This window comes from Thamnophis sirtalis, unplaced genomic scaffold (genome assembly GCF_051295495.1).
Source record: "Thamnophis sirtalis isolate CommonGarterSnake01/CBP01778 unplaced genomic scaffold, rThaSir2_p1.2 scaffold_4, whole genome shotgun sequence".
Taxonomy (NCBI): Eukaryota; Metazoa; Chordata; class Lepidosauria; order Squamata; family Natricidae; genus Thamnophis; species Thamnophis sirtalis.
Window position 1 is genome coordinate 140,729,443 of NW_028261384.1, and position 24,634 is coordinate 140,754,076.

A 24,634-nucleotide genomic window follows, 5' to 3' on the forward strand; every position below is an offset into this window, starting at 1 on the left:
TTATAGACCACCAAGGTCTCCACAGAGAAGGAGAAGAAGAAGAAGGGAGAAGGGAGAAGGGAGGAGAAGGAGAAGAAGGGAGAAGGAGAAGGGAGTAGGGAGTAGGGAGAAGGAGAAGAAGGAGAAGGGAGAAGGAGAAGGGAGAAGAAGGAGAAGGGAGAAGGGAGAAGAAGAGGAGGAGGAGGGGGATGGGGAGGAGAGGAGGAAGAGGAAGAAGAAGAGGAAGAAGAAGAAGAAAGAGAAGGAGGAGGAGGGGGGAGAAGGGAGAAGGGAGAAGAAGAAGAGGAGGAGGAGGAAGAAGAAGAAGAAGAAGGGAGAAGGGAGAAGGGAGAAGAGGAGGAGGAGGAGGAGGAAGAAGAGGAGGAGGAAGAAGAAGAAGGAGGAGGAGGAGAAGGAGAAAGGGGAATGGAGAAGAAGAGGAGGAGGAGGAAGAAGAAGAGGAGGAGGAGGAGGAAGAAGAAGAAGAAGAAGAAGAAGAAGAAGAAGAAGAAGGAGAAGGAGAAGGAGAAGGAGAAAGGGGAAGGGAGAAGAAGAGGAGGAGGAGGAGGGAGAAGGAGAAGGAGAAGAAGAAGAAGAAGAAGAAGAAGAAGAAGAAGAAGAAGAAGAAGAAGAAGAAGAAGAAGAAGAAGAAGAAGAGAGAAAAGGGAGGAGAAGGGAGAAGGGAGAAGGGAGAAGGGAGAAGGGAGAGGGAGAAGAAGAGGAGGAGGGGAGGAAGAGGAAGAAGAGGAGGAGGAAGAGGAAGAAGAGGAGGAGGAAGAAGGAGGAGGAGAAGGAGAAAGGGGAAGGGAGAAGAAGAGGAGTAAGAGGGAGAAGAAGAAGAAGAACAAGAAGAAGAACAAGAAGAAGAACAAGAAGAAAAGGACTGAGGGGTCCTTTGTGGTCTCTGACCTTAGTTGGTTTCTTGTAGACATTTCACGACCCAACTAGATAACCTCATCACGGCCAAGGAGTGACATTTGCTCTTAATTCATATTCGAGTGGTTGGCCTTGTCAATGTTGGCGGGAGGGATCTTAGAAGTCCTTTGATCGGGCTGTTTACTGTTGCCTTGTTTGGCAACTCCTCAACTGTGGTATTGTTTGCCTCTCAATTGTTGACCTGATGTTAATCCAGGAATTAATCTATGCTGATCTGGGTGTTGACTGCTGGGGGGGGGGGCAGATATTTTAGTCTTTGTGTTCTCCTTTTGACTTGTTGGTTGTCTCGTTCGCACACTACGTAGATGTTGTTTGTGTCTTTGTGTCTATTGCCAGAATTTCTGAACGGTTGGGCTTCTAAAGTGTGAAAGATCAAGCGTGGGGGGGTGGTCCACTTTTTGGTGTTACCAGTTGGCACTTGTCTAGTAGGACCTCCACACAATCCATATGACTTCTCACGGACAACTTCACACACTTACCCCCACCCCCCTTCAGCCTCACTCCGAATCCTCTCGTTGTCAGGCCTGCAATTATATCTATATTTAGAATTTTGGCCTGCCACACTTTCTCTTATTTCATTATGATGTTTTATTATATAGTTGATGTGAGGGGGGAATAGACAGGAGTAGGATTGTGGAATGTATTGTTGTCATTCTTTACTAGAAGCCAAGGTCGTCTTTTGTCTCTGTACTTTTACACCTGACCGGAAGCAGCTGGGTGTGGATGCCAGCGTGGCGGAAGAAGATGGGACCATGTGATGGATTGTGGGTGTGGGGGACAAGATCATGAACTTTTAACTGGGTGGGATTCTGATGTAATTTCCAGAATTGGGATTAACACAGATGTGCTAAGACGTCTGCTTTATTAAATTGGAACTTTAAGGATCGTTTTGCCTTGGACTCTGATTTAATTCTACATGATACTTGGAACGCTGACACTCGTGATCCGTTTTATCTCCTCCAACTGAAAGCAATCACAACGGCAGCCCGGCAGTTTTGCAAAATATATATTTTTAAATCGATCACAGAGACCAAAATCAGGGGTCGTCAATCTTAAATAATCAAAAGAAACATTTGGATCCATTTCCCACAGAAAAGAAAACATCGGGAGCCACAGAAACCTACCCGTTATTCAAAAAGCTCAATAAACCCTCTGCCACCTTAGCAGTTGTGACACCTTCTTTTGAGTGACAGGGAGCCGCAGCGGAGGGATGAAAGAGCCACATGCGGCTCCAGAGGGTGCCGGTTGCTGACCCCTGGACCATGAATGACGTTTATGAAAATGAACATTTTTTGCACATGGGACAATATTCGAGATCCTGAAGCTGGATTTTGGGGAAAGGGGGCAATAGAAAAATAGGGGTTTCTGTTAGCAAAATATTTGCTAAGCTCCTTTTCCCCCATCAATAAAATATAATCTTATATATCTGTATCTTTATACTTAAATGACAAGAGAGCGAACTTTAAAATTCGGACGTGGAATTATTTTAGCCGTAACTTTGAAACGATGGGCCCAATCGGGAGACTCCGAATAATTAAGTTTCAGGTAGTTTCGTAGCGGTTTAGCTAAAGATAAAATTCTGTTTTTAATAACGGAGGTGGTCTTCCCTACTCTCACAGCCAGTGGGGAATTCTGGGAGTTGAAATCCGGACATCGTGAAAGTGACGAGTTCGAAAACCGCTGCGAGAACTGGATTACAGTCTTGAAAAATCCCAAGTCGGGTTGGGAAATTTGGGGAAAGGCCCGATGCATTTGTAAAGCTTTCTTGGTTTGGTATATACAACGATGTTTCTCCATTTTGGTCACGTTAAGCTTTGGGGACTTCAACTCCCAGAATCCCCCAGGCTGGCTGGGGGGAATTCTGGGAGTTGAAGTCCACATGGTTTAACGCGACCAAAACGAAGAAATACTGCAAACGATGATCAGTTACTTCAAAATGCTATATTTAAACACCATTATTTTCCAGAAGGAAGTTTTGAGGCAACCCATTTCCCCAAATTCGGATCCCCAAATTCATCCTTGTCTCTCATCCATCCTCCAGTGGATTTTTTTTTTAAAAAAAATACACACGATTTAACACAATTTCTCCTCAAAAATCGCTAAAACCAACGTTCTTGGATTGTAGAACAGTTGAGCCTGGTCCAACTTCTCTCTACTTCTCTACGTTATATTGTCCTCTCTACCGCTGCTTTTGAGGTGGAGATAAATTAAAATTAAATTAAATTCAGACTCCTGGCTCGGAAGAGGAAACAAATTCTTTAAGAAAAAGCCCTTTTTATGTATAAATTGTCACAAATATTCCTTCGAGGGAACGCCGATATCTAACGGTTGGCCGTCGGAACTGAACTCCAATCTTCATTGGTGCCCACAAATATTGTCTCATTCGCTGTACCGTCTCCATCCCAGCTTCACCCCTGCATCGATTTGGTTTCTTCTAGAAAATCAGAAGACGATCAACAAGCTCTTCTTGAAGGTCTCCTTCTGTTGCCTTGTGCTTTGTCCACAAAGCCCTCCAAGACCAGTCCCAGCTGGATTACCTCACTGCGATTTCTCTGAAATCATTGTCTTCCATTTTGTTCCTCGGCCTTTCTCTCCACATGCTCTCTTTGCTACGGAAATAATTAACGATATTATGGAATCCAGATGCCCATCTTTACCAAAAGCCAGACCGATGGGAAGTCAAGAATGACTGCCATTCCTGGCTTGGCCAACGTCCCACCATGTTCCTTGGCTCTGCTCTAAAGACTTCAAATGAGGAGGACCAAGTTGGCTGAGATCCCACAGCGTGCATCTCACCGTCCGTCACCGTGGTGAGTAAGAAGTCCGAGACGCAGCGAAGTCCCGTCACACGGGCTAGAAGTTCGAAAGTAGCAGAAGATACGGATGGGAAGGGACGCATCCCTTTGGATTATTATGGGATGGTTCCCTGCCCAGGTGGATTCATCCTCTTGCCCAGAGGCCTTCAGCAGAAAACTCCTGAGAGTTGGTTGACCTGGTTAAAGAAGAGCAATGAAGAGTTATTTGTGTGTGTGTGTGTGTGTGTGTGTGTGTGTGTGTGTGTGTGTGTGTATTTAGTGTCACAACCCCTGGGATGCCCAAATATGGGAGGAGGCATACTGCTTCCTTTCTCTATCTATCGGCTCATGGCTTAGTGGTTAATACAACTGCTTAATATGTAATACAGCACAGGTTCAAATCCCAGTAAGGGTATGGCTAGCTGATGAGAGCTAAATAGCTTGAAATAGATCTATACTAGTCTCCCTTTATTTATTTATCAGCACAAATGCAACACAAATGTAACAAAGGCAACAGTAAAAATAATGGCTTTCTGTCGTGGTGGTCTCTTGTGACGAGCTGATAGGCAGAGAAAAGGAAGCAGTCTGCTTCCTCCCATATTTGGGCATACCAGGGGTTGTGACACTAAATACATACCTATTTCCCTGGCTCAGCTGATAAAGGAGGAGAACCTTGTGGCTTAGTGGTTAACACAACTGCTTAATATGTAATACAGCACAGGTTCAAATCCCAGTAAGGGTATGGCTAGCTGATGAGAGCTAAATAGCTTGAAATAGATCTATACTAGTCTCCCTTTATTTATCAGCACAAATACAACACACACACAAACACACACACACACACACATATATATAGCATATGCAACAATAACAATCACAACCCACCAGCTTACAAGAAATTGGACCACATCTTGTTAACAACTACCCAAACCAGAGCATGACTTGGAAGTAGCTGAACAAACAACCCCCACACTAATTAGCAGCACATAAAAAGGTATTTAAAGGCGAATAGAATAGAATAGAATAGAATAGAATAGAATAGAATAGAATAGAATAGAATAGAATAGAATAGAATAGAATAACCAGAGTTGGAAGGGGCCTTGGAAGTCTTCTAGTCCAACCCCCTGCCTGGGCAGGAAACCCTACACCACTTCAGACAAATGGTTATCCAACATCTTAGAAACTTCCAGTGTTGGAGCATTCACAACTTCTGGAGGCAAGTTGTTCCACTGATTCCATTCGGATGGACGAGCATTCGTGTTCGGACCGATGAGCACACTTCAAAGCACATGGACGGTGTCTTCTCGAATAGTGATGAAATGTTTGCAACCAAATGGCCATTCTCAGAGCTCAGATCGACAGCCCATATTTCAATGTATAATGTAATATATAATAAATGTAATATATAAGGTAATGTAATATAGCGCTATAATATAATATAATATAATATAATATAATATAATATAATATAATATAATATAATATAATATAATATAATATAATATAATATAATATAATATAATATAATATAATATAATATAATATAATATAATATAATATAATATAATAATATAATATAATAATATAATATAATATAATATAATATAATATAATATAATATAATATAATATAATATAATATAATATAATATAATATAATAATATAATATAATATAATATAATATAATATAATATAATATAATATAATATAATATAATATAATATAATATAATATAATATAATAATATAATATAATATAATATAATATAATATAATATAATATAATATAATATAATATAATATAATATAATAATATAATAATATAATAATAATATAATAATATAATAATATAATAATAATATAATATAATATAATATAATAATATAATATAATATAATATAATATAATATAATATAATATAATATAATATAATATAATATAATATAATATAATATAATATAATATAATATAATATAATATAATATAATATAATATAATATAATATAATATAATATAATATAATATAATATAATATAATATAATAATATAATATAATATAATATAATATAATATAATATAATATAATATAATATAATATAATATAATATAATATAATATAATATAATATAGCATAGCTGATAATATAGCGGCATTGCCCACATATTTATTTATAGGGGGCAAAATATCCAGATCAAACGTAATTTCGAATGTTGGATTTTCCCCCTCACCAGAGCGAGTTCCCTTGTAGAGTACTGTGGAGCCGTCACCATGGCAACTTCACTGCTCTGCACAGTAGAATCCATTTTACGGCAGTACGGTAGAAGGCATTTGAAGGCACAACAGGCTGTATCTTAACAGAACAAACACCCCGAGGGGTTTTAGGGGTGTCTTACCCCCTTACAATTTCCAGAGAGTAAGTACCAAGTTCGGTTGAAATTGCTCGAGGTGTTCCAGAATTATGCTGGAACAATGCTGGAACACACACACACATATTCACACACACACACATTTTAATATATATAAATAATGCAACGTAACGTAACATAACAATATAGAGACTTTGTGGCACTTCCCTTCCTTTTGAAGGAAGGAATAACGAACGCAGCCAGTTCAACGTTGATCCCACCCTGGTCTCACCTCTATCCCAACTAGCTTCATGCAATGGTCTTCTTCCCAGTTTACATTTTCTGTCCCGGACGAGCTTTCTGTAACTTCTCCCTCCGATCCTGAGGAATTTCATCCATGGTGATTCCGTGGCTGCTCGCCCTGAAGGAAAAAAGAGGAAACTCACAGAAGGCCTGAGCAAGAAAGAAGCGGGAGCAGGATGGGGAAGGGCTTGGAGGTTGAAACCTTCTAGAGCAGGGGTCTCCAACCTTGGTAACGTTAAGCCTGGCAGACTTCAACTCCCAGAATTCCCCAGACATCTCTTCCCCCCCCCCACTTTGCTGAAGTCAAGATATATTACATTTACTGCATACCCACCGTCTATTAAGAAAGTTACCCTACGTGGCTGGCTGGGGAATTCTGGGAGATGAAGTCCACAGATCTTAAAGTTGCCAAAGTTGGAGACCTCTGATTTAAGACTTTTGGACTTCAACTCCCAGAATTCCTCAGACATCTCTTTCTCCCCCCCACTTTGCTGAAGTCAAGATATATTACATTTACTGCATACCCACCATCTATTAAGAAAGTTACCCTACGTGGCTGGCTGGGGAATTCTGGGAGTTGAAGTCCACAGGTTTTTAAAGTTGCCAAGGTTGGAGACCCTTGATTTAAGTTTATGGACTTCAACCCCCAGAATTCCAGAGCCAGCTCTTTTTTTTTCTCACTTTGCTGAAGTCAAAGATATATTACGCTTCCTGCATACCCACCATCTATTAAGAAAGTTATCCTACGTGGCTGGCTGGGGAATTCTGGGAGTTGAAGTCCACAGATCTTAAAGTTGCCAAACTTGGAGACTTCCGATTTAAGACTTTTGGACTTCAACTCCCAGAATTCCCCAGCCATCTCTTTTTTTCCCCACTTTGCTGAAGTCAAGATATATTACACTTACTGCATACCCACCATCTATTAAGAAAGTTACCCTATGTGGCTGGCTGGGGAATTCTGGGAGTTGAAGTCCACAAATCTTAAAGTTGCCAAAGTTGGAGACCTCTGATTTAAGACTTTTGGGCTTCAACTCCCAGAATTCCAGAGACATCTCTTTTCCCCCCACTTTGCTGAAGTCAAGATATATTACATTTACTGCATACCCACCGTCTATTAAGAAAGTTATCCTACGTGGCTGGCTGGGGAATTCTGGGAGTTGAAGTCCACAGATCTTAAAGTTGCCAAAGTTGGAGACCTCCGATTTAAGACTTTTGGACTTCAACTCCCAGAATTCCCCAGCCATCTCTTTTTTCCCCCACTTTGCAGAAATCAAGATATATTACATTTACTGCATACCCACCATCTATTAAGAAAGTTACCCTACGTGGCTGGCTGGGGAATTCTGGGAGTTGAAGTCCACAGGTTTTAAAGTTGTCAAAGTTGGGGACCCCTGCTTCCAGAGAACATTTCAAGAAAGCAGGTGAGTTTAGTCCTGGGGAAACAACATCCTGTGCCAAAGGAGGTGCCTTCTTACCCCGGCTTCAGGTCTGGGGGAGTAGGAATAGGTTTGTTAAAGCCGTCGCGACCGATGAGCCAGTAAGTGTCTTCCGTTCCTTTTCCCTAAAGAGGAAGTGAGATGCATCAGATCAGAGTGAAATTAAATTTTTTAGTCATTCCTCAAAAGTTTGCCCACTTTCCTTAATTTTTTTCGTTCCTTTTTGTGATGGCTGTGAAAGTTGGACCACAAGGAAGGCTGAAGGCCAAAGAATGGAGGCCTTTGAACTCTGGTGCTGGAGAAGAAGACTCCTGCATTGAGTCCCTTGGACTGCAAGGCCATCCAACCGGTCAGTCCTAGAGGAGATCAACCCTGGCTGCTCTTTAGAAGGCCAGAATCCTGAAGAGGAAACTCAAAGACTTTGGCCACCTGAGGAGAAGGAAGAAGGACTCCCTGGAGAAGAGCCTCATGCTGGGAACGATGGAGGGCAAAAGAAGAAGAAGGGGATGAGAGAGAAGGAAGGGGCTGGATGAAGTCACTGAAGCAGTGGGTGTGAGCTTCAATGGACTCCAGAGGATGGTAGAGGACAGGAAGGCCTGGAGGAACATCGTCCATGGGGTTGTGATGGATTGGACATGACTTCGCAACTAACAACAACCACAACAATCAGTAGAAGAAGACATTTGTAGCCAGGGTTGAACTGTGGAGTCTTTAACGCTCTCTGAGCTGGGTGGTTTTCTTAAGAGGTTTCATGACCCATCTAAATAATGTCGTCAGTGTTAGAAGGGCGTGGGGATTGTGGGGAGGGGGAGGAGGAAGAGGAGGAAGAGGAGGAGGAGGAGGGAGAAGAGGAGGAGGAGGAGGAGGAAGAGGAGGAGGAGGAAGGAGGAGGAAGGAGGAGAAAGAGAAGGAGGAGGAAGAGGAGGAGGAGGAGGAGGAGGAGGAGGAGGAGGAGGAGGAGGAGGAGGAGAACGACTGTGGAGTATTTGGTGCAGAGCAAGCCCACTCCCTTCTAGCACTGATGAGGTTACCTAGCTGGGTCATGAAACGTCTGCAAGAAAACCACCATTCTCAAAGAGCAACAAGACCTCCCCACAGTCTCCTTCCTCCTCCTCCTCCTCTTCCTCCTCCTCCTCCTCCGCTTCCTCCTCCTTTCCTCTTCCTCTTTCCTCCTCCTCTCCTCTTCCTCCTCCACTTCTTCCTCCTCCTCCTCCGCTTCCTCCTCCTCTCCTCTTCCTCCTCCTCTTCCTCCTCCTCCCGCTTCCTCCTCCTCTCCTCTTCCTCTCTCCTCTCTCTTCCTCTTCCTCCTCTTCCTCCTCCTCTCCTCTTCCTCCTCCACCTCTCTCCCTTCCTCCTCCTCTCCTCTTCCTCCTCCTCTTCCTCCTCCTCCGCTTCCTCCTCTCCTCTTCCTCCTCCTCTCCTCTTCCTCTTCCTCCTCTTCCTCCTCCTCTCCTCTTCCTCCTCCACCTCTTCCTCCTCCGCTTCCTCCTCCTCTCCTCTTCTTTCTGCTCCTCCTCTTCTCCTCTCCTCTTCCTCCTCCTCCTCTTCCTCCTCCTCTGCTTGCTCCTCCTCTCCTCTTCCTCTCCTCTTCCTCGTCCTCTTTCTCCTCCTCTCCTCTTCCTCCTCCTCCTCTTCCTCCTCCTCCTCTTCCTCCTCCTCCTCTTCCTCCTCTTCTTCCTCCTCCTCCCGCCCCCCCTTCACCTTCTTCCACTCTGCAAACCCCACTCCCTTCCAGCACTGATGAGGTTACCTAGCTGGGTCATGAAACGTCGGCAAGAAAAACCACCAAGCTCAGGTGGCACACAAAGCCCTCTCTGTGGGCACACCCACTGTCGCCAGCTTCTCTTCTGGTTTCCGATGCTGGTTTTGGAAAAAATAGCCTGAAAACGACTGGAGAAACAACTGGAAAACACCTGGAAAATGTCCCCAAAACCAGTCTGAAAACAGCCCTCAAAAATGGTCTGAAAACGGCCTTAAAAACAACTTGAAACGGGCAAAAAAAAAATGGGCAAAAATGCCAATCAAAAACAGGCATGGCCGCACCAGACGGCTGGCCTTCAGGTTTCCAGCAATCATGCCTACGTGTTCCCGTGTCGGCACTTGGTGCCGAAAAGCTTCGCCATCGCTCTCTTCAACGCTTGTTTTCGTGTTTTGAAATTCCTTTGCAATTTTGCAACTTATCTTTTTCTCCCTCCCTCTCTCTCTCTCTCTCTCTCTCTCTCTCTCTCTCTCTCTTGTTCTCCGCCTGAACTGTGGCTTAATGTACACGTTTCCAAATACAATTTTGCGATACCTTCAGCTCCGTTTTCCCCCGTAGGTCCAGCTTGTACCCCTCTTTGAGGGCGTGCAGGATCTCCACCGTCCGCAGGTTGACGTGGATTCGATAAGCTACAGAAACGACACAACACCAACACGTGAAGCGCCCCCACGAACCAAACCAACCTCGACGGGTTTTTGGGGGGAAAACCCCCAACCGCCAGGGTGGTACGAGGTGGTTAAGCCAAGTTGGGATGGTGGCTGCAGTGTACCCCATCAAAAGAAGGAATAGCGGTAAAGTTCAAATGAGGTTAGATCTGACTGGGTGTCAGGTTTCCGAAAGACCCCCTAATTAATTCATGAGCCTCGAGCCGAGTCTCGAAAGAAAACCAGTCATTTATTAGGAACACCATTTCGGCAATACCCCATTGCAGTCAGATCTAACCTCATTTGAATTACGGCTGACCTTGGTCCCTCTTTCTTCCCTCCCCTCAGTCTGTGTCATAAATCACATTCTCCAATGAGGTGCACCCCTCCCAAGCCTGCTGCCGTAATCTGAGACCCGACTCTAGCTGAAGGGATGCGTGGAATGCCCCTTTCCTCACCACGGCAACTTTGTGAGTTGACACAGGCCTTCAATTGTGCGGTCGCCAACCTGGTCAGCTTCGAGCAACCAGCGCCCCATGTGCAGAGTTCTAAGTAGCGACTTCATTGTCCGCTGCCTATAGTACAAGAATCTTCCCAGAACTTTTGCCTGGGAGAAATCTACCCGGTTTCCCTGAAAATAAGACCTCCCTGGATAATAAGCCCAATCGGGCTTTTGAGCGCATGCGCTGAAATAAGCCCTCCCCCCAAAATAAGCCCTCCTTCCCAAATATTGCAACACAACAGCAGCCATGAGGTGACCCCGCTCGCTGCCTCCTGCATCTCAAAAATAATAAGACCTCCCCCCCAAAATAAGGCAAGTGCTTATTTCGGGGGGGGGGGGGGTGTTGTCAAAAGAAAAGAATGCCTTATTTTCGGGGAAAACATGGTAGGTAAGACCTAGACTTAGAATGTAGAATAATTTTATTGTCACTTTGAACATCCGTTAATCGGCGTACATTAAAATGAAATTTCGTTGCATACAGTTCCCCAGGGGTCAGCACCCCCAACTACATAAACAAGACAAAACAAACAAACAAACAAACAAACAAACAAATAAATAAATAAATAAATAAATAAATATGCAATATATGCCCACATATATTGTATGGCGCAGAGAAACAACCTAGTCTAGTTTGGATGTACACATGTAAATGGTGAGAAAAACTAATATTGCGAGTTTACCAGACAGCTGGCATAGGGAACAAAGCTATTACAGAATCAGGAGTCCTGATAGAAATACTCCGAAACCCCCTCCCAGATGGGAGTAACAGACAGACCGTAAAGTGGGTATGTGGGGTCTCTAAGGGCTTCAAGCTTTAAGCTCACAGCGCTTATAAACAGCATCCCGAATAACGGGAAGCGAGCTTCCTATAATCTTCTCCACTGTCCTCACCACTCTCTATAGGGGCTTTCTATCGGAGGCGCTGCAGCCACCAAACCAAACAGAGATGCAGTTTGTTAAAACGCTCTCAATTGTGTCTCTGTAAAAAGTGAGCAGGACAGAAGGACAAAGAGGTGCTCTCCTCATCTGACGCAGGAAATGCAGACGCTGGTTCGCATGCTTCACTAAGGATGACATGTGGAGAGACCAATTCAGACTGTTAGTTATCTGCCCCACCCCCAGATGCTTAATACTGTGGACCACCTCTTGGATGCGTCCTTGATACTGAGTGGAGTATGACCATGCTGGTTCTTTCTAAAATCTATCATGATCTCCTTTGTTTTATTAAACAAAGCTTCCTATAATCTTCTCCACTGTCCTCATCACTCTCTGTAGGGATTTTCTATTGGAGGCACTGCAGCCACCAAACCAAACAGGGATGCTTTTCATGAAAACGCTCTCAATGGCTTTACCACTGCCATGACACAATGGAGAAATGACTCACGAAGGCCGGTGGACTCCATCCGCGAGGCAGTGTTGACTGTGTCCCCGAAGAGACAGTAGCGTGGCATTGTCAGTCCCACCACGCCAGCCACGCAGGGCCCTGTCAAGGATATCGGACAAATTCAGTTCTGAGCGGTCGGGACCAGGTCCCAACCGGTATTCGGAACAACATCCCATTTTTAAGGAAGGGGAAGGCAGGGAGCCACCGAAAACGGAGGCCCTTCAACCTTGCCGTGCCCTACCGGAGTGCAGACCAATGCGTATCCGGACGGGGACCTCAGGCATATGACGCATCTTGAAAGTGCCCACCGCACTGAGGATATCGAGGGACATATTGGCGATCTCACCCGCGTGCCGTTTCCCATTCCGATTTGGCAGCCCGGATGCAACCATGTAGGCGTCGCCGATGGTTTCCACCTGTCAATCAGAGGAGGAGCAGTGAAAACAGCCCAAAAAATGTAGGTGTGAAATTCAGCCGGTTCTGACCGGTTCTGGAGAAGCAGTAGCGGAAATTTTGAGTAGTTCGGAGAACCGGCAAATACCATCTCTGACTGGCCCCAGAGTGAGGAAGAGAATGGGGATTTTGCAGTATCCTTCCCCTGGAGTGGGGAAGGAATGGGGATTTTGCAGTATCCTTCCCCTGGAGTGGGGAGGGAATGGGGATTTTGCAGTATCCTTCCCCTGGAGTGGGGAAGGAATGGGGATTTTGCAGTATCCTTCCCCTGGAGTGGGGAAGGAATGGAGATTTTGCAGTATCCTTCTCCTGGAGTGGGGAAGGGAATGGGGATTTTGCAGTATCCTTCCCCTGGACTGGGGAAGGGAATGGGGATTTTGCAGTATCCTTCCCCTGGAGTGGGGAGGAAATGGGGATTTTGCAGTATCCTTCCCCTGGAGTGGGGAAGGAATGGGGATTTTGCAGTATCCTTCCCCTGGAGTGGGGAAGGAATGGGGATTTTGCAGTATCCTTCCCCTGGAGTGGGGAAGGAATGGGGATTTTGCAGTATCCTTGCTCTGGAGTGGGGAAGGAATGGGGATTTTGCAGTATCCTTGCCCTGGAGTGGGGAAGAAATTGAGATTTTGCTATCTTTCCCCTGCCACATCCACCAAGCCACACCCACAGAAGTAAAAATTTTAGAAAATTGAATTTCTCCACTGGCCAAAATGTCTCGGGGAAAGGGGCACTTGGCTTAGCTCCGGGAGTGAAAAGGGGAAGGGAAGAACCGAGCATTCGAAGTCAAATCATGCTGCAAATGCAGAATGAACCCAGATTTTGGCCTTTGGTGCAAAAAATCCGGGGTGAATTAGTGACTTTCAGGAAAGTGCATTAGTAACTCGTTTAGCAATGAGTTCAAAGCTGAGGGTGGTCCTTCTCCTGATTAATTGTTCTCACGGTTGGGAAATTTCTCCTTATACAAATACCTCACACAGAATACTTTATAGCGCCCAATTTGTCAGAGAGTTGTTCCTCTGAAGATGGGCTCCAGCACGAGTCAGAAAGCTCAGAAGATAAAACCGACCCAGATTGGACTCTGCGACATTATTAGAAGTGGTATTCAGCCGGTTCGGAACGGTTTCTCCGAACCGATAGTGTAAATCGTGGGTCGGCTGCCCCAGCTCTATGACGTCCTATTTAGGCACGTTTTCAAGCCAAAGCGCATGCGCAGAAGGTTGAAGGTGGACAAGGCACATTCGAGCAGAGCGTGCCCCCGCACGCACTCACCTTTGTGAACCGGTAGGGAAAGTAAGTGAATACCGCCCCCTCCATCCCGGGACCCGAAGTTTTGCCTTCATCTGTAAACTATCTTCCGCCCCTAACAAAGATGGCTGATATCTGCCTTCACCTTATAGACGTCATGGGAGCCGATGATGGCGTCGAAGAGGGTGTACAGGTCGTTGAGCAGGTCAACCACCTCAATGGGGTCGCTCATGGCCGAGATGGTGGTGAAGCCCACGATGTCGCTGAAATATAAGGTCACCTCTTCGAAATATTCGGGTTCCACCGGCGCCCCCGTCTTCAGGGCCTCGGCCACAGAACTGAAGGGATTGGAAACAGAGAAAGGTCCATTTGAGGCAGCGGATCAGCCTTGAAAATGCCAAGGAAATGCTAGGCAATGTTGGGGGGAAAAAAGATTGCACTCTGGCAATCTAGCGGCTTCCAAAATTGTTTGGTTAGAGGAATTCTTAGCCAGTCTATTGATTGCATCTTTTAACAGATTAACGTTAAGTTAAGGTAAGCTAAGTTAAATTAAGTTACAAGTTAAGTTAAAAGTTCAATTAAAAGTTCAGTTAAACGTTCAGTTAAGTTAAAAGTTCACTTAAAAGTTAAATTAATAGTGCAGTTAAAAGTTCAATTAAAAGTTCAATTAAAAGTTCAGTTAAAAGTTCAGTTAAAAGTTCAGTTAAAAGTTCAGTTAAAAGTTCAGTTAATAGTGCAGTTAAAAGTCCAATTAAAAGTTAAGTTAAAAGTTAAGTTAAAAGTTAAATTAAAAGTTCAGTTAAAAGTTCAATTAAAAGTTAAATTAAAAGTTCAGTTAAAAGTTAAATTAAAAGTTCGGTTAAAAGTTAAGTTAAAAGTTAAATTAAAAGTTAAGTTAAAAGTTAAATTAAAAGTTAAATTAAAAGTTAAGTTAAAAGTTCAATTAAAAGTTCAGTTAAAAGTTCAGTTAAGTTAAAAGATCACTTAAAAGTTCAATTAATAGTGCAGTTAAAAGTTCAATTAAAAGTTCAATTAAAAGTTCAGTTAAAAGTTCAATTAAAAGTTCAGTTAAAAGTTCAATTAAAAGTTCAGTTAAAAGTTCAGTTAAAAGTTAAATTAAAAGTTAAGTTAAAAGTTCAGTTAAAAGTTAAATTAAAAGTTCAGTTAAAAGTTGTTAAAAGTTAAATTAAAAGTTCAGTTAAAAGTTAATTTAAAAGTTAAATTAAAAGTTAAGTTAAAAGTTAAGTTAAAAGTTAATTTAAAAGTTAAATTAAAAGTTAAGTTAAATTAAAAGTTAAGTTAAAAGTTAAATTGGGTGGCGCAGTGGTTAAATTCAGCACTGCAGTTCAGCAGTTTGGCTGTTCAAATCCCACCAGGCTCAAGGTTGACTCAGCCTTCCATCCTTCCGAGGTGGGTAAAATGAGGACCCAGATTGTTGTTGGGGGCAATATGCTGACTCTGTAAACCGCTTAGAGAGGGCTGAAAGGCCTATGAAGCGGTATATAAGCCTAACTATTGCTATTGCTAAATTAAAAGTTCAGTTAAAAGTTCAGTTAAAAGTTCAATTAAAAGTTCATTTAAAAGTTCAATTAAGCTAAAAGTTCAGTTAAGTTAGTAGCAAACCAAGGCCTGAATAACAAAATAAGAGAGACGAAAGGGACCTTGGAGGTCTTCAGGAGAGATAAAAGAGACCTCGGAGGTCTTCAACCCCTTGATCAAGCAGGAGACCCCATATCATTCCAGACAACTGGATGTCCAACCTCTTCTTAAAAACCTCCAGTGTTGGAGCACCCACACCTTCTGGAGGCAAGTGGTTCCACTGATTAATTGTTCTAATTTTCAGGAAAATCATTTTTAGGCTGGCTCTCTCCTTGATTAGTTTCCATTCTTTGCTTCTTATCCTGGTTTAGAGAATAGCTTGACTCCCTCTTCTTTGGGGCAGCCCCTCAGATACTGGTAGACTTCTATCGTGTCACCTCTAACTCCTTCTTTTCATTAAACTAGGCGTACCCAGTTCAGTGGTGGGTTTCAAAAACTGTAGGTGTGGCCTGCTTTCCGGGTCCACTGGTGGAACCTCTTCTAACCGGTTCGGTAGATTTGACGAACCGGTTCTACCGAACCGGTGCGAACCGGTAGGAACCCACCTCTGAACCAGTTCCTGCAACTGTTCTTCGTACGGATATTGTGGCCTAGTGGGGGTAATAAAACACCTACAAGAAAACAAGCAAGCTCAGAGACTACTACGGGCCACTCATGTTCATCCCTCTACATCAGGGGTGTCAAACTCAATTTCATTGAGGGCCGCATCAGGGCTGTGGTTGACCTCGAGGGGGCTGGGTGGGTGTGGCCAACTGGGTGGGTGTGGCCAGCTTGATGCCGCTCCCCAAACTACTGGCATGTTTCCTCTTCGCATTGGGTAGACCAGGACAATTTAACAATTCACTTTACCGTATTTTTCGGAGTATAAGATGCTCCAAAGTATAAGACGCACCTAGTTTTTTGGGAGAAGAACAAGGGGGAAAAAATCTGCCTTTGCCTCCTTGCAACAAACAGCAAACAGCACAGACGATAGGCCCTGTTTGTAGTGTTACATTTCAAATTATACTTGTACAGATGTTGTTAAAATTGACATGGCTTTCTGGAAGTCTACGTTATTCTCTGCTATTTAAAAGAAGATACAATAGCAACTGGGCCTCTCCAGATCAAGCATTTGTTTCAAAAAGCTTCTTCGTTTTGTTAAGTTGTCTAGAATGTTAATAAAGCCGTCTTTTAAAAAAATAAGCCTAATAATCTGTCTGTTGGAGAGCCATTGGTCTGAAACGGTATAGGTTTTCCTGCCTAGGCAGGGGGTTGGACTAGAAGACCTCCAAGGTCCCTCCCAACTCTGCTATTGTATTGTATTGGACAACATTCTGTAGGCATTTATAGTTATTGACTTACCTCCTTGCAGAAAGCAGCAAACAGCCTGATTAGCACAAGGGGGGGGAAATCTGCCTCTGCGCCCCAGCAATTTGCCTTGCAGAGCAAACAGCATGTTTTATTTTCAGTTTAAGCCTGAGCCTCCCCATCATCAGCTGGTTTCAGGCTGCAGGGATTGCTAATAGCCTATTGTAGCCTCAGCGAGCCCCATTTCCCCCGTTCGTAGGTAAATTGCTAGGAGGCCGAGAGTGGGTGGGGCTACATTCAGTGTATAAGACGCACCCAAATTTTCACCCTCTTTTTTTGGGGGGGGGAGAAAGGTGTGTCTTATACTCCAAAAAACACGGTACTCCTTTGAAAGACTGCGTGCATTGGCTCGTGGCACGACAAAACCGCGCTCCACTAAAGCGCGCCCGATTAAACCGCGTCGCTGACATCATCAGCAGGGCGACAACAGCGACCGCGGAGAAAAAAGGGCGCTTTAAATAGCGCTTTGAAAGCAAGCCGATTCAAGTTAAGGTAAGGGTTAGGTTTAGGGTTAGGTTAAGGGTTAGGGTTAGGTTTAGCGTTAGGTTAAGGGTTAGGTTTAGGGTTAGGTTTAGGGTTAGATTTAGGGTTAGATTTAGGGTTAGATTTAGGGTTAGGTTTAGGGTTAGGGTTAGGTTAAGGGTTAGGGTTAGGTTAAGGGTTAGGGTTAGGGTTAGGTTTAGGGTTAGGGTTAGGTTTAGGGTTAGGTTAAGGGTTAGGTTTAGGGTTAGGTTTAGGGTTAGGTTTAGGGTTAGGTTTAGGGTTAGGTTAAGGGTTAGGTTTAGGGTTAGGTTAAGGGTTAGGTTTAGGTTTAGGGTTAGGTTTAGGGTTAGGTTTAGGGTTAGGTTTAGGGTTAGGTTTAGGGTTAGGTTTAGGGTTAGGTTTAGGGTTAGGTTAAGGGTTAGGTTTAGGGTTAGGTTAAGGGTTAGGTTTAGGGTTAGGTTTAGGGTTAGGTTTAGGGTTAGGTTTAGGGTTAGGTTTAGGGTTAGGTTTAGGGTTAGGTTTAGGGTTAGGTTTAGGGTTAGGTTAAGGGTTAGGTTTAGGTTTAGGTTAAGGGTTAGGTTTAGGGTTAGGTTAAGGGTTAGGTTTAGGGTTAGGTTAAGGGTTAGGTTTAGGGTTAGGTTTAGGGTTAGGTTTAGGGTTAGGTTTAGGGTTAGGTTAAGGGTTAGGTTTAGGGTTAGGTTAAGGGTTAGGTTTAGGGTTAGGTTAAGGGTTAGGTTTAGGGTTAGGTTTAGGGTTAGGTTTAGGGTTAGGTTTAGGGTTAGGTTTAGGGTTAGGTTTAGGGTTAGGTTTAGGGTTAGGTTTAGGGTTAGGTTTAGGGTTAGGTTAAGGGTTAGGTTTAGGGTTAGGTTAAGGGTTAGGTTTAGGGTTAGGTTTAGGGTTAGGTTTAGGGTTAGGTTTAGGGTTAGGTTTAGGGTTAGGTTTAGGGTTAGGTTTAGGGTTAGGTTTAGGGTTAGGTTAAGGGTTAGGTTTAGGGGGTTAGGTTTAGGGGTTAATTTTAGCTTTAGCGTTTACAGCGTGCTTTTTTCATCGTGCTGTGATGACGTCAGCTACGCGGTTTCGTCGAGCGCGCTTTAGTCGAACGCGGTTTTGTGGTGGAACCCATTGGCTGAGTGCGAACGAGAGGAATTCACATTCGTTTAATAAAAGGGGTTTTGTCCGGAGACAGGAATCTGCTTGGTGATTTTTTGGGGGGGGAGAAGTCTACTGTAGGGTCAGAACATCTGGATTTGGTCTCCACCCTCTCGGCCGAAGGTCTTTGGGGTTTCGAGAGAGAGAGAGAGACTCACGGGGGCAGCATCTGGGTTAATAACTTGTCGGTCTTCTGCTTTTCGACTTCCAGCTCCTCCGTCCTTTCCCGGATCAAGTCTTCCAAATTGCTGGAATATTGTTCCAGCATGCGAAGCATGGAATCAATGATGTTCGTCTTCCTCCCTTTGTTGATGCTTTTAAACTGTGGGAGAAGAACACAAAGAGGCTCTAGAAGCCGACTCTGTATTTATATCTCAATATTCAATTACGTACGTACAATATTTTTTAACGTGTATTAAAGGTAGATTTAGATGACAAGAGAATAAAAGAGGTGGGAGGGACCTTGGAGGTCTTCTAGTCCAACCCCGTGCTCAAGCAGGAGAACCGAGACCATTTCGGACAAGTGGCCGTCCAGTCTCTTCTTAGAAAAACTCCAGTGTTGGAGCACTCAACAACTTCTGGTGGCAAGCAGTTCCACTGGTGAATTGTCACTCACTTGTCAGGAAATTCCTCCTTAATTCCAGGTTGCTTCTCTCCTTGGTTAGTTATCCGTTGCTTCTTGGTCCTGCCCTCGGGTGCTTTGGAGAATAGCTTGACTCCCTCTTCTTTGGGGCAGCCCCTCAAATATTGGAAGACTGCTATCACGTCACCCCTAATCCTTCTTTTCATTAAGATAGGCAAGGAGAGAGACGGGGGGAGGGAGGGAGGAGGAGAGAGAGAGATGGATGGATGGATGGATGGATGGATAGATAGATAGATAGATAGATAGATAGATAGATAGATAGATAGATAGATAGACAGACAGACAGACAGACAGACAGACAGACAGACAGACAGACAGACAGACAGACAGACAGACAGACAGAGACACCCAGAGAGGGAGGGAGGGATAGACAGAGAGAGAGGGATGGATGGATGGATGGATGGATAGAAAGATAGAAAGATAGAAAGATAGAAAGATAGAAAGATAGAAAGATAGAAAGATAGAAAGATAGAAAGATAGAAAGATAGAAAGATAGAAAGATAGAAAGATAGAAAGATAGAAAGATAGAAAGATAGAAAGATAGAAAGATAGAAAGATAGAAAGATAGAAAGATAGAAAGATAGAAAGATAGAAAGATAGAAAGATAGAAAGATAGAAAGATAGAAAGATAGAAAGAGAGAGAAAGAGAGAAAGATAGAAAGATAGATAAAGAGAGAGATAGACAGATGGATGGGTGGGATAGATGATAGATATATAGATCGATAGATATATAGATCGATAGATATATAGATCGATAGATCGATAGATCGATAGATCGATAGATCGATAGATCGATCGATCGATCGATCGATCGATAGATAGATAGATAGATAGATAGATAGATAGATAGATAGATAGATAGATAGACAGACGATGATGGATGGATGGATGGATGGACAGAGAGAGAGAATGATAGAGATGATAGATAGATAGATAGATAGATAGATAGATAGATAGATAGATAGATAGATAGATAGATAGATAGATAGATAGACAGACAGACAGACAGACAGATAGATGGGTGTTTATTAAATAAATGTACTATATATTAAATATCTGATATTCTTTATTCATAAAGAACAGAAATCCACCTGTTCTCAAAGCCACAGAAGGCAGAACAAGAGGCAACGGATGGAAACTCATCATGCAGAGAAGCAACCTCGAATTGAGAAGAAACTTCCTGACAGTAAGACCAATTAACCAGGGGAACCTCCCGCCACGAGAAGTGGTTGAGTGCTCCAACACTGGAGGTTTTCAAGAAGAAAAACTGCACCACCACATATATCCGGAATGGTCTAGGGTCTCCTGCCTGAGCAGGGGGGCTGGACAAGAAGACCTCTAAGTTCCCTTCCAACTCTTGTTATTCTGTGTTTTGACCAGGGGGGTCGGACTAGAAGACCTCTAAGGTCCCTCCCAATGCTTGTTAGTCTGCGTTCCGACTCCTTCCCCTTCTAGCCACCATTCCTGGGCTGACGTCACCTGACTGAAGACTTGATGGATGTTGGGTCTCCTATCCGGTTGCTCGCTCCAGCATTGCTTCATCAGCTGGATGCACTCCACCGGCGCTTGGTCGATGGAGACAGAGGGGCGGCAAAGGGGAGGGGGCTTCTCCACCTTCTTGATGATCTCTGCTTGGACAAAGACAAAAATCCGTCCTCGGCACAAAGTCCATCGCCATCTGGAGATCCCCCACCAAAGAAATCACCCGTCCCACCCTAGGAATTGTGAAGAAATATACCCGTGACCCGGCAAATGCACGCACGACAAAAGCGCGCCGACAAAACGGCGGCGAGGAAACCGCGACGTCATAAACGCGGCCACAACAACGCGATTTAAGTTAAGGTAAGGTTTAGGGTTAGGTTTAAGGTTAGGGTTAGGATTAGGGTTAGGGTTATTAGGTTGTTATTAGTTGTTTGTCGAAGGCGCGCTTTTGTCGGCGCGCTGTGGTCGGCGCGCTTCTGCGCCCATTCGTCGGCGCGATTTCGACCTTGCGGTTTTCTCGGCGCGGTTTCGTCGGCGCGCTTTTGACGAGCGCGCATTTGTCGGTGAACCAAATATACCTAATATCTCTATCAAGCTAGTCCTTGAATTATGACGATCATCGTCGTCGTCGTCATTTAAGGACCCCATAATCCCTTGCGGGGTGAAGGCTGGGCAAACTAGATGGAGCTGAAAGTGTTTCCTGGCCGGATGCCCTTCCCCGTTGCCAATGTGGAGTTATATTCAGCAGATCTATTCTCATCGTGCCCAGAGAGAGAGAAATATCTGCCTCTACCTAGGATTGAACTCACAGCCTCCTGATTGCGAGGCGAGAGCACCACCTCCAGGCCACCACATCACTCCTGAATTATGACTATTATGGGGACGGGAATTTCCTTTCCTATGGATGCAAGATGCCGGTTGAAGGTGTCGTGCCAGATTTTACTTTTTGGGCTGGCTTGTTAAGTGAATCACTGCAGTGGTTAAGTGACTCCAGCGGACATTAAGCGAATCCAGCTTCTCCAGTTGACTCCGCTTGTCAGAAGCTGGCTGGGAAGGTCACCAAGGGTGATCACGTCACCCTAGGACACTGCATCCGTCATAAATACAACACAACGATGGCCACACACCCAAATTGTGTGACTGGGAAGCGTTTGCATACTGGCAAAGAGGCCGGCGGCTGGCCACAGGCCGCTGAAAACTCCTCCGATTGGTGGAAAAGCGGACTTGCAAGACAATGGGATGCGCATGCGTGAAGAAGAGGGTGGCGACGGCAGCCGCTTTTTCGCTGACCGGAAGACTTTTCAGCGGCCTGTGTGAGAGCCGGTATGCAAAGAGGCAGTGCAAGCAAGCGGCGACCCAATGGATGGGGTGAGCAACTGGTGACAAGGGGACTGGTTCAGGGGCGTGGCCAGCCAGTGATCACTACCAGTTCTTGGAACTGGGCAAAATTTCTGCCACCAATTCGGGCGAACCGGTGCGAACCAGTTGAATACCACCTCTGGGCTGAGCACTTGAGCCAACACAGGCGTCGCCGACATGAGTGATGTTGAGCTGGCCACGCCCACCCTGGCCCCCCAGAGTTCAAACACAACCCCGATGCGGCCTTCAATGAAATCTCGTTTGACACCCCTGCTCTAAACCAACATGGACAGGCCCAAGGTCTTCTGTCTTGTAGTCCCTGAAGCCTGACGAGGAGAAGACGACCCACCACGGCCCTTCTCTTCATCGCTCCCCTCCTACGTACCTTCGGGGCTCAGGTCCAGCATACAATAAGGCGCATCGCGGCATATGACTTCTTGAATGATGATGGAAATACTGTAAATGTCCCCCAAGAAGCTGCCTTTCCGTTCCAGCGCTGGATTCCTCAATATTTCTGGCGCGGTCCACAAACGGTCTGGTGGAATAAATTGGGGGGGGTTGGACTAGATGATCTCCCAGGTCCCTCCAAACTCTGTTGTTCTAGCTACTCTATTTTCTCATCGCAAACTGTCGTGCCCCGGCACATAACTTTTATATACTGTGGTCGCTCTCTAGCCCCATCTAGTGCCCGGAGAGACAAATATGCCCCAGGTATATTGTTTTGAAGCTGATCCCACCCATTTTACCCATCAGCCCGCATTCTCAAACCAAGTGCCTGCTGGGAAGCCAGACTTGTGGTGTTCAGCAGTAGTTCAATACTGCCTACCTTGTATTTGGTTCTTGTTGTATATATCCCTGTTTTCCCCACTTTCACCCTATCCTGTTCTTTGAATAAAGCATCCAGATCGACGCACACGGTCTGTTTTACTGGAGGATAGGTGGGTTTAGCTGCACGTCGTGCTGCAGGTGGACTAACGTATAGTGGTGACAGGACACAAACCATCACAAGAGCAGTTGAACAAGCCGAGTTTTGGAGCACGCGGCCGCGGGGATGCCGTAAACCGCCACAGGTATGAAAAACGAGTGATGGTCAGTAAACAAACTGTCATAAGTCGATATATCCTAGAGACATTTGATCCGCCCATCCAATCCCCTCCTCCTTCCCATTTTTCCTCTACTGACCCTCAGGCTTCATCGGTTCTCGGTCCACCTTCTGAGTTTCCAACAACTCGTTGTATCTGTGATCCGTGATTTTCAGGACGAAACGGCCGTCCACCACGCAATTCCGAGACTTGAGCCGTCCGTGGGGGAATTTCTGATGGTGCAGATACTTCATCCCCTGGGGGGGGGAGAGAGAAAAAGAAGAGGTTGAGTGGGTCTTGGGCACGTCGCAATGCAGGGAGTCCTTGTTCAGCGACCCCAGTCAGCGCCGGCCATTTGAGTCCTTAAGCGAAGCAAAAGCACAATTAGCTTTCCTTTTCACAGCCCTGAAGGCTGACACTACAACTGAATTTATGTCGCTAAGAGGAACATCCCTTAAGCGAGTTTTGCCCCATTTTACGACCTTTCTCACCATGGTTGGTAAATGAATCGCTGCCAATGTTAAGTTAGCAACATGGCTATTAAGTGAATCTGGTTGTCGGAAAGTCGTAAACGGGGATCATGTGACCCCGGGACACTGTGACTGTCCTAAACGTGAGCGTGTGAACTTTGATCACGTGGCCACAGGGAGGCTGCAATGGTCGTAAGTGTGAAAAACGGTCGTAAGTCCCTTTTTCACTGCCGTCGTCACTTTGAATGGTTTACTAAATGAACTGTTGTCAGTGGAGGAACGCCTATATAGGGGACTGGTGGTGAAGTGACTTCATCATCACCATTGTAACTATGAACAGTCGCTGAACGAGGCAGTCGCTAAACGAGGACTACCTCAGGGAGCTCGATGGAATTATATGAGGAAGCTACACCATTACAGTCTCGGGAATAAAACATTCTGGTCACCCTAAAACTGATTTTTAATGTAATCAGTGCGTCCTACAAATTCTCCCACTTAGAACCATCTCTGATCATCTGAAGCCTTGGTGATAGCCCTGAATTCGTATCTCTGACAGCTTCAAGTGTTGACAGACCCTGATTGATGGTGGTTGAACGCAAGAACTGAGAGCTTTCTTGAAGTCCTCCAGTAAGTACCGAGCGAAAGAGCCACAAATTCTCTAGCTGGCTCACCCTTGATGGTCCCAAAGTTGCGCCGTCTCTACCAACCTTGAAGGCCACCAACACTGTTCTCAACACCAGTGAAGAATTCTCATCCCACCCTCATTTTTTCTCCTAAACTGGATCTCAAAATAGTGTTGTGGCCTGTCAGCGGATGAATTATAGGAGGAGGCATGGAAGTCAGGACCACCATCGAGGCGACCTCAGAGCTCCGAGGGGGAAGAGGGAATGGAGCTGGTGGGAGGGAGAGAGAGAGAGGCGGAGCCTGGGCCATCCATCACCCCTCAGATGGAGTGTCAACAACCCCCAGGTCTGGAGGTGGCTGATGAGGAAGATGAAGAACAACTGGGTTCGGTGCCTGACCCACGAATGCAACGAAGGCGGAGGGGAGGAGAACAGTGGAAATCTATGGGCCGGTCCTCGGGACGGAAGAGCCACCTCTGCTAGCGAAGCCCTACCCTAGCTCTAGGGATAAAAGGCAGTAGGCGGAGATGAATAGGTGTGGCAGGTAACTATTCATCTCCTGGCCAGCCGGACTTGTTAGCCCGGACTTGTGAGAGAGAAACGCCGGGGTTACCAGCGCT

At 44.9% G+C, this 24,634-nt stretch overlaps 1 protein-coding gene across 1 annotated transcript in view; it reads right to left on the reverse strand.

Annotated features, from left to right (window-relative positions):
• Positions 1–1,905: 1,905 nt before the first annotated feature.
• Positions 1,906–24,634, reverse strand: part of GUCY2D (guanylate cyclase 2D, retinal) — a 36,451-nt gene continuing 13,722 nt past the window's right edge. The window contains exons 9-19 of the mRNA XM_087714278.1: positions 23,022–23,178; positions 22,225–22,374; positions 20,478–20,626; positions 18,514–18,677; positions 13,923–14,115; positions 12,324–12,498; positions 12,083–12,181; positions 10,087–10,181; positions 7,833–7,918; positions 6,347–6,475; positions 1,906–3,907 (exon numbers count right to left, since the gene is read on the reverse strand). Of these exons, the coding sequence (XP_087570404.1) occupies positions 6,388–6,475; positions 7,833–7,918; positions 10,087–10,181; positions 12,083–12,181; positions 12,324–12,498; positions 13,923–14,115; positions 18,514–18,677; positions 20,478–20,626; positions 22,225–22,374; positions 23,022–23,178 (1,356 nt within the window). The 3' untranslated portion in view covers positions 1,906–3,907; positions 6,347–6,387. The remainder of the gene's footprint in view (positions 3,908–6,346; positions 6,476–7,832; positions 7,919–10,086; positions 10,182–12,082; positions 12,182–12,323; positions 12,499–13,922; positions 14,116–18,513; positions 18,678–20,477; positions 20,627–22,224; positions 22,375–23,021; positions 23,179–24,634) is intronic.